Below are 17,438 nucleotides of genomic sequence, written 5' to 3' on the forward strand. Positions count from 1 at the left end.
GGATGTTAACTGGTCTTGGTTTAGTGATAGATAGCAATGGTTTTCAAGTTTATGCCATTACCGGAATCAGGTGGAGCACCAGTTAAACCACAGATTGCAGGATGTTTTCCTAGGGCTTATGATTCTGGACATCTGGGTGGTCTGAGGATGCACAGGTCTAAAATGCTCCCAGGAGATGCTGATGTTGTGCATCTAGAGTCCGTGCTTAGGGCAGCAAACAGACCTGTAGGTAAGGAACCAAGGATCGCCTCACTTTCTCCAGGCCAGAGATCCATCCCCACCCTCTTTGCAGAGAGAGAGGGGTTGAGGAGTTTGTTTTACTTCTGTATCTTGTTTTTATGTTTTTTGAGGTGCTGGGGATGGAACCCAGAGTTTCACGTGCGCCAAACAAGTAAGCTGCACTCCCAGACTACCCGTTGTTTGGAGCCTCAGTACAATCTACCTCTATTTCTTTGGTTCTTTTGCCTGCAAGATAATATAGCTTTTTGGTGCTGTTATTGTTTTTCTTACTATTATTATAAGCTCATGTCCATCTTGACTTTGCTCTTCTTGACATTATTCTTCTAGAGTCCCTTCACTCCTTCCTGGTCATGTACACTAGAAGTAAAATGAAGCTGATGAGGGACAGTGGGAGAGTCCTGGACCTGTCCCTTCCAGGGAGCCTTGTGTGAATAAACGACCCTACAAGGTTCACTTTCTTTAAAGGGGGGAAAGCAAGGCTAAGTCTAACCTTACCATCACATGGGATAAGGCTCAGCATGGTGTCCGGCCCATATGCAATAGCTAAGACATCATGTGCTCCCATCCATTTTCCTATTTTTCATCTCAGTTCCTCCACACGGCATTCAGAGTGTGTGATTGAAGAGTTGACATCTGAGCATGTCTGCTTTTCTTCAGAGGAGTATCTTGCATGCAAGGAAACAGCCAAGCAAATCAGGGAAGACAAACCCATGTGGTCCACTGATGAGAAGGTTTTAAGAAGATAGTGTCCCACTAGGTGCTCATAGGTATTGAGACTCTGGTGTGTTCTGACAATTCATCTTGTCCTGCCTCTAGAGAGAGTTGCCCACTGAACTCCTCCCCTGGGCACCTACAGATATGGAAAGGAAGAGGCACAAGATCCCACTGCACCTGCTACACCGGGAGTCAGATGATATGGTACTCTTGGTTGTGCCACTTAATTGCTGAGTCACCTTAAATGAATCACTGGGTTTTCCTGAGCATTGGTTAGCAAAGATACTAGCATACCTCAAAAGTAGACTCTTATTTAAGTTCCTTGTCAGCAGAGCATAAGAATTCCAGATTCTGCAAGTCCTCACAGATACTTGTTTTCTGGTCACTTCCTTAATTTACTTGATGACAGTTAGGCTCCAAGGTGTGATGTGCAGCCCCATTGTGGTTTTGTGCTTTCTGCAGTCACTGGTGATGCCCAATGACTTGTCATATGCTAATTTCCTATTTGCATATCTTTGGAGAAATGTGTACTTGAATCCTTCTCCCATTTTTGAATTGGTTGTTTGTGCTCTGGCTGTTAAGCTGAGTTCTGAATAGATCCTGGATGTTGGTCCCTCACCAGACATACTACTTGTAAATATTTCTGCTTACTCTACGGGTTTTCTTTGTCACTTCCAGACAGAGCATCCTTTATGCATAGTTGGTGTCCCACCTTCTTCTCTACCAACCCCTTGACATTTCTCTCACGATTTCACTCTGCACCCCCCAGCCTGTTCCTTCATTTTTAGTGAACATCAGGTAAAGGGACCCTGAGACAGAGGCAGGCTTTCTCCAGATGACACAGGCTGCCTGCCTTCTCAGTGGACTCAGTACTTCACAAGATCAGGGGTCTGTCTGAGGAAATCCATCCCCAGGCACCTCCTTCTTCACCTCCTGGTGGGGCAGCCCACCTGTTACTCCTACACTATTCCCTCCTGGTTTGCCTGCAAGGAGAGCTAGCTGCCTTGCTCCCAGGATCAACAGCCTGTTTGTTTAAAGGGCTCATTACTGCTGCTTAATGCTATTTTGACAGATGAAAGTGAGTCAATTATGGCTAAAAATAGCTCAGGCTTTAGAGGCTTCTTCCAGGTGGCTGCCTGCAGCCCTATCCAAAGGACTTTCACTCTCATTGCCAAAGGGCAGTTCCCTGCCTTCCATTATCTCCTTGAATCTTCAAATCAACTCTGGAGCTCTCCTTCCTGGAATAAATGCCCTTCAAGACTTGGGGCCTAAGCCCTGGAGTTCAAGGTTTCTTTGACAGACCCTCTCTGAGTGAAAAGATGCCAAAGAGGGTCTCAGAGCCCAGTGTCCCTCTGGATCAGAGAGAACTCTGTTCCACCAGCCTCCAAGTCGTTACCGTTGAGGTTTGTCTCTAGATCTATCTTGGAGCCAGTGGGTTCCCTGCGATAACATACAGAAATACATCCAGCTTTGTTCATAAGCATGAATGCCTTCCTGTCACCTTTTTTTTTTTTATGAGCATGCTTCCTTTGTGGATGACTCAGATGGCTTCCCCTTGTGTTAAAGACACATGAGAGAGCATTCCCATGTGTGTTCTTGTGTCTCAGAGCATGGTACCTCCCTCCACCGTTTGCTTAGGTTCTAATCTCAAAATGATGTGGAAAGAGATGCACTCAATAGCAGCTGTATCCAATTTCCCATCACCAGCCACCATCTGACTGCAACTGTGTGGCTGGTACCCCTTGGCCTAGAACCATCCAACCAAGTGCTTTCTGAGCTCCTGATGAAGAGCAATCGAGAAGAACCGTTACTGTTTTTCTCAGTCCTAAATTTCTGAGTGACTTCTTACCCCGTAATAGATAATTGGAACCAAGTGAGTAATTGCTAAACATACAGTTCTGCTGGCCATTGTGACCTAGGGTATGATGTGTCCAGATCCCTGGTGCCTAGTCTCACAGTTGGGAAGAAATAAGCATGAAATTAGGAATTGCCAGTTTGCCTGGTGCTATTGAAAAGCCTAACTGGATCAATGTGGACTTAATCCTTCTTTCTTAAACATTAGTTATTTTATTTTGAGTCAGAGTCTCCTGCACCCCTCAAGCTTACTACGGTGCTGAGGCTGACCTTGAACTTCTGATCCTCCTTCCTCCACCACCCAAGTGCTGAGTTTATAGCCAACACACCCTAACTATGCAGTGCTAAGGATTGGAACCAAAGTTTAGTGAGTCAATGGTGCGGGTGACAACTATAGTGACAGTGTATCTGTATCAGTTGTTGCCCAGATGTCATCTCATTTAGTCTTCACACCCCAGCAATGTTACCTTCCCCATATCTGCTTACTGATGAGGAAAATAAAATCCACAAAGCTTAAGGTGACATATTGAAGTCACTGCCATTTGTTTCTGGTGGAGATCACCTACCTGAGATGGCAGATTAGAGGTCACTGTCTTCCTTCCCAAGTTCATTGCATCAGTTCCACTGAGCCTTAATACAACCTCCACTTGCTTTCCTAAGAGCACAGGAAGGAGGCAGCTCACCTGGATGACAAACATATTTGCCATTCTCTCTCATGGCTGATGGAGACTCAGGAAGGCCAGGTGGCTTGCTAAGAGCATTCGGTTAATGGGTGTGGGGGTGGAACTGCATCTGAGAGGCAGCTCTGCTTACGGTGCACACCCCACCCTTAGCAATGAGAGCATACTCACCCTCGGACTGCGTGCAGCAGGCGCAGGGAAGGGTAAGCTGTGCGTACGTTGACATGGTGCTTCAGGATGAGAGCATTGACCCACTCCACACGCTCCTTGCCACCCCGGGCCATGAAGGCAGGTATCCACAGTATGCTCCCATTGAGGCCATGCAGTCGCTGCAGTAGCTTCTCCCGCCACGTGGCATTCACTAGGTCCTCAAAGGCCCGCTGGATGACTGAGGGGTTCATGGTCACTAGGTCAGTCTTGAGGCCCACATCCCGGGCATACTCCTGAACTGGAGCCAGGTTGCACCTAAGGGATAAAAGGCAAACATGGTCGTTTGGGGAAGATGGCTCTTCTTACATTGAACTTGACCCTGTCCTCTGCCACTTCTGGCTTCTTCCTCTTCTTCCTCATAGACGAAGGAGCTTCACGGGTCACAAGCATCACCTATCATCCTTTCTCTTCCTCCTGACTCAAATGTTTACTGAGCCTCTGTTATATCCTTAGATGCAGACTGCCATACTCCTAGAAGCAACAGTGCTTGTCCTCAGTCCCACAATGAGGTGGCTTTTAACAGGTGTGCCTTGAGCCATTCATTGTGAGGGCACAGAAGACAGAGATGTCCAGGTTCAAAACTCAGATCTGGCATGCTCTGCCTGTGTGGCAATGGGTAGCTTTTTTAGTCTCTCTGTGCTTTCTGGGAGCTTCCATGACTTTGGCTGTGAGGGAGACCACATGAACAGTGGGTATCAGAATGTTGCAGGACCATAACGAGGGCATAGCCAGTGCTAACGGCTGTCATCTTTCTATGGGCTGGAGGACTATCAGGAGAAGGAGTGGGGAGGGAAATCTAAAGAATGAATGAGTAAGAGAGCACTGGTGGACAGACTCAGAAAAAGAGCTTGTCTCCAGTTTGTAAAGTCAGAAGAATCCCACAGAGACTTGTTAAAAATAGGATTCCCCAGGTCCTGATTCAGCAGGCTTAAGAATTTATATGTATATATGTATATGCATGTGCATACATATACTTTCTAAAAATCTCTTCCTCCTTGAGTTCCAAGCAGCTTTAAAAAATAAAAAAATAAACCACCATGCTACAAGAAATTTGCCCGAGGGCAGAGAATATGGCGCAGCATGGGTGTTTAGAAGAAGGTGTGTGAGTGGATCTGACTAACAAATATTACCTAACTGATCATGACAAGGAACAAAAGAGCAGCCAGATGAGATATCAGAAGTTAGTTGTGCAGTGACTTGGCACTGAAGGTAGTAGGGAGCCATTTGAGGGGCCTTGAGGGGCTGAGCATCATGGGCAGATCTGTCCACTGCACTCTCTTGCTTAACCCATCAGCCTGCCCATGAACTTCGCTGAGGGGTCCCTCCCTCAAGGATTCTGCCCCGGTTGTGTGTGCAAGGCTTCCTGCTTGAGCTGAGAGCCCCAGGGACTGAGTCTACAGCCTGCAGGTATTGTCTTCCCTGGAGGACTGGTTGGTGAGAAAAATCTTCAGATCAGTGGGTTTATGTCTGAGAGTGCACAGCAAGTATATACAGTACGGAGGCTGACTGTGTGTGAGGGAGGGGCCAGGCGCCATCACTTCATACACACCAGGTAGCCCTGCCTTTAAGCAATAATCGTTCTTCTTTGGCAGGGAAAGAAAGTCAGTTACATTGATGGCGAAGGGGCATCACTTGAGCCCTGGGTTATGCTGGCCACTTGGCTAGTCAGTTCCGTTTACTGTGAACTTGTGTTAATTTTACAGATGAGAGGAATGCAATCCTCAGTTGCCAATTAACTTGCCCAAATCCCCTGAGCCAGGAAGGGGGCCATTAGGATTCAGACTTTGTAGTGTCTAACTCAGAAGCTCACGAACTCTTGAGAGCCTCCCCAAATACTTCTTGTCTCCATCTCTAGCCCCAGGCTTTCTCTCTCCAACTGTCGGGTAAAATTGCTGGGAAGAGAAATGCTGATGACCTCTTCAGATGCCCCTGCTATAGGCCTTGGAGAGTGGGGGTATTTTCAGCACAGTGGCTCCTCTGGGGCCACCCACAGCTCTCTATTATTCTGAGACTAGCCAAACCAGGCTTCCAAAGATTTCCTGATGCTTAGGACTGTTTGTGGGCAGACTCCCAAAACTGAGAGCAGAGACATGGGGATTTAATCCTGTCAGGCTGACTGGAGACAACCACTAACTGGCATGGGGAAAAGGAGGAAGCACAGGTTTACTGAGCACCTAGTAGATTTGAGGACAGGTTAGGAGGTGGGCAACACACTGATGATTATAATGACAATGTGAAAGGCCTCCACTGGAAGGGATATCAGCATATTTGTACCCTCTGAGGGCAGGGCCATTAAAGCATTTCACACTTACATGGGGTGGGTGTGGGGGTCTGTGGGGCCCAAGTTTGCCCAATGGTATGTCTCAGTATGGACATTGCTGCTAGGCATGGCAGCTGGGCCTGTGTGGACACTAGAAATGCTCTTTCCCACTGGCATAGAACGCACGACATGTTTTATTTAAGGAGGGAGGACCCAGTCTTTTCTAACTTTGGTTCTGGTGGATCTAGGCTCTGTTCAAAGAGAGTTTCAGGGCTGGGCTGGAGATGGGCCTGATTCTGGCAGGAAGGGAGCTAGTCCCTTCCAGAAAGAGCTGTATCCATAGGCACATGTAGAGGAAGCCTCAAAATGAGGGGTGGGTGTTGTGGTTCTGCAGCTAGGCTGCCAGGTATACAGCCTAACCCTGGCTGTAACTAGTCACCCAAACTTTGGCCATTCCTTCCCCCAGTTTCCTCACTGGAAAGGGTAGTGCTGAGAGTTAAGTAAGCTCATAGACGTGCGCAGGCTAACACTGAATGCTATGATCCTGCTATTAATAACACACTGAGGGTGTAGCACATCTTAAGGAACTAGTTGATGATAATTTACATGTGTGTGTGTGTGTGTGTGTGTGTGTGTGTGTGTGTGTGTGTGTGTGTGTGTGTGTTGCTCAGAAGAATGAAGCTGAGGATGGCAGCTCCCCTCATCCTGGCCCTCTTGGGTTTACCTATCTCAGCCATCTCATGTCCCAGCAGCCAGTGTGTAGCCAGCATCTGCTCAACAGAGTCTCCTGGACCAGTTCTGTTTTCCCCATTCCTCCTCTTTTGGTCTGCTCTTCCTTGTGGGAGGTGCTATATGTCCTGTGACCTACTATGACTCCTGGGGTCCTGTCTCCCAGTAGTTTTCTGAGGGAGTGGCAATGTTTTGCACATCCCTTACATGGAGTGGGGGCAGAAACATAAACAAGGAAAACTGATCTTGTAGACTTTGATAGATGGAGACAGACCTCCATTAAGACCTTTTCAGAATTTGTTGTTGGGAGTACAGGCCTTTGGGGTCCTCCTGTGTCCTATCAGATCTTTAGCCTGGAGGTGGTCCAGACATTGATAGAAAAGACTGCTGTCATCTCAGGAGCTCACTGTTTGGGGGTGAACTAGTGCAGTGGACACATACAGTTTATAGAGAATGAATGCTCAGTGTACTGTCATGTGGGGACGTGGGGCATGTCTCCATATGTTACATCACCTAACATTTATGACATCATTTTCTATTGATTGTATATGTGTGCTTGTGGAGGTGGGGTCAGCAGGGCATAGCCTAGCCTCTCTCTAAGCCCATCTTGTATTCCTCCCTTGGAGTCTTGTGGGAAATCCAGTCTCAGGCACCCTTACCCGGTGCCTCTGCATTCAGTAACCACCAGATACACAGCCACATTCAAGCGTGGAGAAATCTGGGTTAGTGTCTGAAAAGGCTTTTTCATGAGAGGATCTCAGAATCGGCCAACACAACCTAAACATTTTATAGATGTAAACAAGGCTCAGGAAAGGGGGAGTGATCTACTCCAAGTCACATGACAAATGGCCAGTAGAGCCAAGAATGAGTTTCAGAACCCACATCAGGAACTGTAGCCTGGACCCTCCCTCTGGCTTCTATAAATTCTCTTTTCATTCAGCCTGGGATCCCAGCCCTGTAGAATAACGACAACCATGTTCACTCAGGGTGGATCTTCCCTCCTCAGTTAGGAGTGGGGCTTAGCATGGCATGGGAAGCTAACTGTTGAAACCTATCACTCATATCAAAGTACAGGGTCATGACCTGCAAGAACTACACCAGGCCAGAAGGGTTTCCTCGCTGCTGTTTGCACTGTGGTGGTGAGCTGAGCCCAGGAGGGTGCTTTGGCCTGTGTTCTCCACTTCAACAGCCGCTCCACTACCCCTCACCTCTGGTTTCTAGTCAGACAAGTTCCCATACAGTTTCCTTTCTTTTTCTCCTCAAACCTGCTCTTAACCAATCTTTAGCCTGGAGGGTTTAGGAATGGAGGGATAGAGCTATTGTCTCTGCCGAGCACAGAGTGACCTGGTCAAAGAGAACAAATGTGTGTCCCATCTCAGATTTCTGCCAGGGCTAGGAGCAGTTTGGGATGAAACTTGAGGCACCATGTGTCCTACTTTTGTCTGGGAGACAGCAATGCCTTGTTTCTGAGTTTGTATGGCTCAAGGGCCAGATACCAGGGCCATGGATAACTGTTACAATGTCCCCAGTGATGGCAAAACAAGAGTTGATATCATAGAGAAAATGACTGCTGAGTTTCTTTATCACTTTTTCATTTCCTAGGTTTTGACTCCAGGATTCTAAAGTTACAGGTGGAACACCAGCTTCTAGAATACTGGAGAGAATTTTACAGTCATGACCCCAGTAACTATCCACCCAGGTTTTCTTAATCCCTTTTGTACTAGGTTCTATTCAGTGTTTTCAGAGAACAAGCTGATTCTGTAAGGGGCCAGACAAAAAATATTCCCAGCTTTGCAGCCTGTATGTGTGCCATATTACTTTAGCAAGAACCACCCCAGCTTTGGCCAGAACACTATTGGCAGGGTGAAGGTGGGCATGAGTGGCTGTTTTGCAATAAAGTTTTATTTATAAGATATGTTAAGGGTCATAGTCTGCCCACCTCTATACTCTCTCTGTTTCCCAACCTTAGATATAATACAGAGTCACTTAAATTCTCTGGATTACACAATGCCCTTGTCCTGTCCTGCAGGAGATTTAATTGACTAGATGTATATTGTGCTTGGAGTCAAGGCTCCCTGTGATGACTAGTCTTCACTGTCAACATGATTAGATTTGGGCACATACCTCTCGGTGTGCCTTTGAGAGACTTTCCAGAGAGGTTTAACTGAAGAAGGAAGTCCCACCAGGGGATGTGTTATACTACCCTGTGGGTTGGGTTTCCAGGCTGAACAAGATGGGGAAAAATGAGCTGAGCTAAAGCATTCATCTCTGTTTCTTAACTGTGGATGCACTCTGAGCAGCTGCCTCATACTCTTGTTGCCATGCTTTCTCTGTCATGATGGACCCTCAAACCATGAGCTGCAGACAGACCCTTCCTCCTTTAAGCTGCTTTTGTCTGATGTTTGATCATCGCAATGAGACAAGTCACAGATGCTCTCCCAAAGCCATTATGGCAAGCAATGAAGGTTGAGAACAGGGTGTAATCAATTAATGTGGCTTGTTTCCATCACTCGACTTCAATATACCCGCCACTCAGGGCCACGGGTAGATGGTTACCTTATGACAAAGCTGTGTGTGTCAATCTCCTGCCCACAGCCGCTGTTGAGCAAGACTCCCGAGTTGCCCACGATGGCACAAGTCTGGAAATGCTTATTCTTCAGAGGTGAGGTTCTGGGGAGGAGTTCATAGAGGTTCTGGGACACGTTCATTGTGCTGTCTCGATCAAAGATATAATGAATAATGTCTCCAGGCTTCAGGGTCCCCTTAAGGACAGAAATATCCTTCTCTGCATCCAGGAACTTTAAAATTTGCTTCCTGTGAAAACCAAAGGAAGAAAGTCTCCATGCTGCTAGATACTCCTTATTGGCTTAGATGTTCTCTCCCTGTCACCCTGTAAGGATGCTGCAACCCAGAAAAAAATGGTGGGCATACCCTGAGCTCAGTTGCCCTCAGGGATGCTCTCTAGGCTTGACAGAAGTCCCTAGAGCAGTGGTTTTCAATGTTCCCAATGCTGTGATCATTTAATACAGTTCTTCATGTTGTGGTGACCCTCAACCATAAATTAATTTTTTGTTGCTACTTCATAACTGCAATTTTGCTACCCTTATGAATCACAATGTAAATACCAGATACTCAGGGTATCTGACATGCTGCCCCTGTGAAAGGGTCAACCCCCAAAGGTATCTTGACCCACAGGTTGAGAACCACTGCTAGATGGGGCCGTGTTGCACAAACAGCAGAAGACCTCTTTTGACTGGGTGAAGGCAGCTCTTCAGCCCACCCTTCATCCAACTGTCTATCTAACAGGAAGATCTGAAAACATAACAAGAAGCCAGAGTAACGAATGCCCTCATTCCTCACTGTCCTCTACTTTTCCAGGAAGGCTTCTTTGGAGGACTGGGGAGGAAGCAGGGGATGGGGCACAGGGAGATGGGACTGTGGAACTGTGATGGAGATTACTGCTTCCACCTGTAAGGCTCCTGTGAGCATGGCCTGGGCACTGGCCCATTTTGTGGACTATTATTCCTCTGGTTGCTGTTTCCTGGGGTTTATGAATTGTGACATTCCCCTGGTACAGAGAAGTGTTCCTCTGTGTGTATTCAGAAGAAAGTGATCAAAATACAGTTCTCTTGGTTCCCTGGTAAGTTAGATGTAGAGGGAAAGTTTGAGAATAGCACAGGGAGAGAATGGAGTCATGTCTGGAAAGGAATAGACATATTCATGGAGTCACCATGAGAATTTACTCCTAACACAGTCCATTCATAGGACCCTGAGTACTAGCTAGGAGCTCTACTTATAGGAATCTAAGGACCTGTACGTATGTTATATAGGTCATACCTCTAGGATAATACCAATAGATACATTAATGTGGGAGGGAGAATTCTCATATGATCAACAACAAGAGAAAAGAATCACAGACAGCTAAGGAATGCTGAAAGCAGAAGACCCCTCATTGGTTGTCCAATGGCAAATGATCAGCCCTGAAATCATATATGGATGTAAGTAACACACAGACTGAGCAGGTTGTGTTTATAAATTTAGGAATTCATATCCATCCATCTATCTATCTATCTATCTATCTATCTATCTATCTATCTATCTATCTATCGACACACATACATAACAACAATTAAGAAATAGAGGCGACGAGTTTGAAAGAGAGGGTGACAGTGGGTATACGAGAAAGGCTGGAGGAAGGAAAGGGAAAAAGATTTAATTACATTTTAATTAAATTTTTAAAAGAACTGCCTAAGGGATTGGAGAGATTGCACAGTTGGTAAAGTGTCGTGAAAGTTCGGTTTTCAGAACCAACATTTAAAAAAAATCCAGGCACAGGGTTGTGTGCCTGTAATTCCAGTCCTGGAGAAGTGAAGACACACAGATCTTCAGGGCTCAAGTGTTAGCTAGTCTAGCTTACTCAGCGGGTTCCTGGCTAATGAGAGACTGCCTCAAAAACCAATGTGCACTGCTCCTGAGGAACAATGTTAGAGGTTGACCTCTGCCCTCCACATGTACATGCCTACATACAGATGACTGACAGCACACACCTTTATAACCAGCAACTGGGAGACAGTCAAGAGAATGTCTGAGTTCAAGGACAGCCTGGTGGAGAGAGAGAGAGAGAGAGAGAGAGAGAGAGAGAGAGAGAGAGAGAGAGAGAGAGAGAAGAGAGAGTGTGAGTGTGTGTTAGTTCCAGAGAGCCAGGGCTTTCTTGAAATATTTCTTGAAAAACAACCAACCAAAAAAGCCACCATCACCACCAACAAAATGACAGGGTAACGAGTTTAGTCATATAGGGAAGGAGCTGCATGCTTGGGTCAGCTGATCTAATTGTATCTCCTGCAGGAGGTCCCCATTAGAGAGCAGGCCCACGGGAGCTTGTCTCCATCCACAGAATGCTCATGTGGCCTGCAAATGTGTGGCGCTTCCTAGAGGTGCTTTTGGTAACACCGAGCTTTGAGCCTTCGAACCTTGAACGGTTTATACCCTGAGGCAAGTCCCAGGAGGTTGCATGTCTAGATGCTTGGAAACTAGGAAGAATCTAGAAGCTGACATCTGAAGAAGCCTCATTCTGTCAGGCCCCAGGTCAGATGATTACTGCACATCCAGGTTTGGGATGTTCCAAGGGACAGCCAGAAGCCCTTGGGCATGGCGTGATCCACCCACTAGCCACTGCACATTAGTGACCAGAGTCTCCAGAGTGACAGTAGTGCAGAGGGGGAGAGCCATCTTGGTGAGCACTTCTTACTTCTTAGCAGGAAACAAAAGCGTCTTATTTACTACACTTCACTAAAGATTATATAACTTGACACACTAATATGGTTTGGAAATTGCTAATATCCCTTGCAATTACTTACCCCAAAGTATTTAAAAGCAAAGAAAGCCCCCAGAAAGCTCATAAATAAATACCTCTGTGAGGGAATTAATTTCTAACTAATTATGAGAAATTACAATCAATTATTAAATATCATTCCGAATCACTTACGAATCTTTTATTGTGAATAATCTTGGCAACTAATTGAGTGGAGGGAAATTCCTTTTCCCTCCGGGTGGAGGAGGCGTATTATTCCTTCTACAGGGGCTGGTGTTTGCAGACTCCTTGTGGAAGCAGTGGTCTGCTCTTCTTCACAAATGGGGCATGTGTGTGTATATCCGTGTGTGTGAGTGTGTGCATGTATATGCACATGTGTACATATGAGTGTGTATGTCTCTTTTTTTCAGGGTTCCTACAGAATAGGTCCTGAAGGAGCTGAAGTAGGTAGGGTCTGACTATAGATTTTTACCCTCATGTGCTATAGTGGGGAGCATGGAATATGGTGGCCACCTGATATATATGGCCAATTTCTCTGGGACCCATGGATGTAATTTTACTCAGAAACAGCACTTCTCAAGATTAAGGATCTTGAAATGAGATCATTTTGGATTCTCTGTGGGCTCTGAATCCAGGGGCCACACCCTGTGAGAAGCAGAGGATGAGGTTATTCCGACTCAGATGGGGGAACAGAAGACATAGATGTCAGTGTGATCCAAACACAGTTACACCTGGAGCCCTGAGAAGCCAGCAGAGGCAAGAAGATGGGTTCTCCTAGAGCTGCTGGGGCAGCACTCGGAACACTGGCTTCTAGAACCATCTAGAGACAGTAACTTCTGTGGCTTTAGCCACAGGCTGGTGGGGTTTGCTGCTTTGCATCTGCCTTGTCAGTTCTGTGGTGTCCCAGATGAAGTGATGTGGCTGTTAGGACAGTGCAACAAGGGCGAGTCTCTCTAGGTGGCCCTGAAAGAGGTGCTGAGAAAGGGTGGCCCTGGTAGCAGCTCTTTCAGCTGGACTCTCAGTTCCTGGGTTCCCAGATGTCAGCACTCTTTAGTCCTATGCTCTTTTTGTCTCCCCATGGCACATCTAGAGCTAGGGGATGGACCTACCAGATGTGGCAACTCCCTGCCTCGTGTTATATTATATGTGGCCTGTCACCTTTGCTTCAGCATGCTGATGCCCTGAGGAATTATCAAGCCTTTTCTCATGTGGTCCTGGCTGCCTCGTTCCCACCCCCATTCTCTATCTTCTTTTCAATTTTCCTTCATCCCTTGTCACAAATACTATAATCAGACCCTGCACATGTACACCTGACAAACTCCTACTTATCCTTCAAAACACATTGCTATAAGCCAGCCTTTCCCCTTTAAAAAATGAACAACTCCCTTCAGTACAATCTCCTTAGTTTTACATATTTGCAAGATACAGGACTGTCTGGTGTGAACATCCTACTGAGTTGTCTTTGCTTATTTTTGTGTTTTTCTGTCTAACATGTCTATTCATGCCAGCAGCCTGGGCCACACAGCTCAATGCCTGGAGATGAATATCTGCTGGGTCGATCACAACAGCATCTCAACCTAAAGTCGCAAGGGCTGAAGTTATAATTCCTCTCCATGGCCACCACTCAAGGATGATTGCTATCTGAAGGCACCAAGAAAGGACAAAAGCTTTTCTCCGGCTTAGACAGTTTGCTCTGTTGTTGGTCGACCAGATGTCAGATCATCTCTGGATCTCTCAGCTATAGTTGTGTGTTCTCATGTTAGTGGTGGAGAGGATAGAGGATTTCATCCTACAAGGGCTGTGGGAGGTACAGACAGGTAAGGGACTGTCATAGAATGAAGACACAAATATCAGATAGAGACAAACAAGAAGCAACTCTTTATATCGGAGAAAGAGGCACTTGTGACCTGTGCTGCCTAGAAGCAGAGCTCCTGGCCTGAACCAAGGACCCTGTGGGGATAAGTTCATCCACGACTTCCCCTTGTCCAAATGGCTACATATCCATGTGGGGCATGTGGCTGGACTTGTCCCAGGTTTTGATAATTTAATTGATCATCTAATAGATGAAACCTGTTTCCTTAGGAGGGCTACATTTTATTTCTATCCTGGCTACTTTAAATAACAGAGAGCAGCAGGTTGGTGGCTTGTGGTAAAGAAGGCCAGGCCTGCCCCTTTCTCTCCTGTTCTGTAGTGACCCACCGATACCTGATCCTCAGAGAGAGCGTCTGGTTGTGTCTCCACTTGGATGAGGCTGGCTGGATGCTGTGCTTAAGGCTTTCATTACTTCTGTCAGCAACGGCTGGTGGTGAAGAGCCATTTATTACAACTTCAGCTCTGGAAGGGGGAAGAAAAAACACGAAGGTAGACATGATCTGTGAGCCTGCCCATGACACGCCTAATAGTTCTGTATTTGCACGGGCTTGAATGTAAACTTCACAAGAGCAAAATTGCCGTTATTACCTGAGAAGGGAAGTCTATTTATCTTCTAGAATGCACGAGTTCTCTCCCTCAGGAAGAGCCTACGGACGTTGGTTCTTAGAAACAGGAAGCGGAGTTCTACAACTGCTCTTCCCCCTCCCATCTCTGCTTCGAGGGAAGCAGGCACTGCCTGCCAGGGCAGTACAGTTTCCTTTCTTAGCTACAGTGAAGAAAGCTCGAAAGGAGAAATCATAAACTATTACATGCTGGCCCACAAATCTTAACAGAGAGCTAAGCACACACAGGTCAATGCCCTTGAAGCCTGTGGTTTCACCTACTGCCCTCCTTCCTGTCTCTTTCTTCCTTTTAAAACTTTTTCAAATTATGTGGTGTGTGTGTGTGTGTGTGTGTGTGTGTGTGTGTGTGTGTGTGTGTGTGTGTTTGCTTGAAGGTAAGAGAACAATGGGCAGGAGTCCATTCTTTCCTTCCACCTTATGCGTCCTGGGGATCAAACTCAGATGGTCAGCTTTTGTGGCAAATGCCTTTGGTAACTGTGCCATATCATTGGTCTCTCCACTTTTTTTTTGGCTGTTAGAAAAATCCACCTATGATAGAATTATCAGTCTTGTTATCTGCCTGTCTTGCTAGACTTCGAGTGGGGGATTTTACTCATTCATTTCTCCATCTCATAACAGTTTAACATAGCAGGTATTCAGTAAGTAGCCACTTGTTGAGTTTGACATTGAAATAGGTCCTAAGAAGCTTGTCATGGAGGAAGGAGTTAGCTGGCTTTGTATTCTTGAAGCAGATCACAATGCTGGATATAAACTCTCTTTCTGTCTGACTCAGGGACAGCAGGGCTTTTTGAACTCAGACACTTGAAATCTATGCTAGTAGGTTTCTAAGAAAGGAGGCTACACTGATATCTTTGAAGACGGTCTAGAAGCCAGCTCGCCTCCTGCCAATGCACAGAGATACATGTGGGTCACGTCCCAAGTTGCTTTTGTCTAGCCGGCAGCACATTCTCCCGGTTAGAATAATAAGTGGGTTTGTAATGCAGAATGCACTAACCTTTGAGAGTTCAAACCAAACACCTCTCTCCTCTACATTTATCTTGGAACAACCAAGTTCAAAAAGATAAAATCCTGCTAGCAATGCCTGAACTCAATACTCTGTTTTGCTTTATGCACTCAGAGAACAAATTCTTTTAGGGTCTACCCTGTGTGGCACCCTTGGCCTGTCTGCTTACCTCCATCTCTCCATATTCCTCCCTCCTCTGCTTTTTATCACTTGTCTTGTAGCTTTGAAGAGGATAGACCACATAGCTTTGCAGAGGATAGACCATGAAAGGATTCAGAATGTGGTTGATGTACTTTATCTAGTACACAGACTTAAGGGAACTCACAGGAGAAAAAAAAGAAAGCCCAAACTTCCAAATTTTATGGTTTCATGGAAGGAAGCTGAATGTGTCATGGAGAAATTTTTGCAACGTGGCCATCCATGGGAAATCCCCTTACCCTTCTGGTCCATAGTCTAGATCTTTACATCTAAGAGGAACATACCAGGCTCTGAGGTTCTAGAGTTCTTAAAGGACTACTGTTGTTTCCTACCACTGCCCAGGGCTCCAGGAGGGCTGGTCGCCTCTGGTACTATCCTCTACATGTGGCTAAATGAGGTTGTTAGGTATCTTCCTTAATTTTCTCTGTCTTTGTTTTTGAGGCCGTGCCTCTCACTGAACCTGGAGCTCCGTGGTTCAATTGGACTGTCTAGCCCTGGAGCTCCACGGTTCAGTTGGACTGTCTAGCTAGCCAGCTCCAGAGATCTACGTGTCTCTGCTTTCCAAGTGCTAGGATCACAAGTGTGTACCTCTGTAACTGGCTTTAACTTTGTTTTTGTTTAATTTGAGTCCTTCAGATTGATCACATCTCCTTGAGCTTCTGCAGCAAGCACATTACCCACTGAGCTATCTTCCCAGCCCTGGTACTTACTGCCTACTTATTGTGGCTAGAAGCAAGAGCAGTAAACTCAGGACCATGAATACAGCTGTCACATCTTAAGACTCCTCAATATTCACTGCACCTTACATTAGTAGGGGTGAGAAACAGAAATATCTTCCTGTTTGGGATGACATAGTTTTTCTAAAAACATCATGCCTGGCATCTCATGGATTTGGCCCCTGGTGATACTCCCCAGAAACTGGGAATTTTGCATGACATCAAGCTCACTCAGGAAGAAAACTTCTGCTGAGCTATGGAATCACAGAGGCTTGGAGTGGGGACCTGCTCAGAAATCTGTAGGTGAGATCTCCAGACTTCTCATGGGTACAAGGTGGTAAAAGAAGTGAAGGATCCAGGCTCTGATAATGATAACATTCTGATCTTAAGTCCTAGATATCCTATCTACATAGCTAGCCTTGCTGCTGAACTTCACTCCTGTGGTTCTCTTGGTAGGGGGTATGGCAAGGCCCCTTCAGGATTCTGGGTTCTGCCTTCATGTCTATACAATAAAGGTGATGGCTTAACTATCCACAGGCACGACCTCTGTTTACATGATTCACATGTTCTCCGCTATACAAAGCCAGCTGGACTACTGAAGGAGATTAGTTCTTTCCCATGAATGTGCCCTTCAGGGTCCAGGACATCTCTCAAACACTACAGGTACATTTTGGGGTTAAATTGCTTCACCTTTGAACTCTTGAACTTCACCCTCAGTCATCAGTCTCTGATGCTATCAATACATCCAGTGACAGCAGTGTCTGCTGCATCATTGATCATGCTCAGAAGCTGGCTATATAGAGCCTTATATTCAATAGTTCTAAGTTGCTGCTAATTGAATGGGATACTAAGACCGAGAGGGCGAATTTACTTGCCTGATACCCTACCTAGAAAACTCAATGTTGCATCCAGGGATGCCTGGCTTCCAAGACTGCTCAGTTCTCAGACTCAATCTGGAGGTGCCTCCTCAAGTTACCTTGGAGACTTGGGCTTTGTGGGCAAGGTCACCTGTCTCAACAGGGGACATT

The 17,438-nt window shown here is 46.1% G+C and overlaps 1 protein-coding gene across 1 annotated transcript in view; it reads right to left on the minus strand.

Moving 5' to 3' along the window:
• Window positions 1–17,438, minus strand: part of St8sia2 (ST8 alpha-N-acetyl-neuraminide alpha-2,8-sialyltransferase 2) — a 75,261-nt gene that overhangs the window by 18,657 nt on the left and 39,166 nt on the right. Inside the window, 3 exon segments of the mRNA NM_057156.2 lie at window positions 3,660–3,953; window positions 9,244–9,501; window positions 14,204–14,332. Coding sequence (NP_476497.1) covers window positions 3,660–3,953; window positions 9,244–9,501; window positions 14,204–14,332 — 681 coding nt within the window.

The sequence above is a fragment of the Rattus norvegicus genome, chromosome 1 (assembly GCF_021556685.1).
Source record: "Rattus norvegicus strain SHRSP/BbbUtx chromosome 1, alternate assembly SHRSP_T2T, whole genome shotgun sequence".
NCBI lineage: Eukaryota > Metazoa > Chordata > Mammalia > Rodentia > Muridae > Rattus > Rattus norvegicus.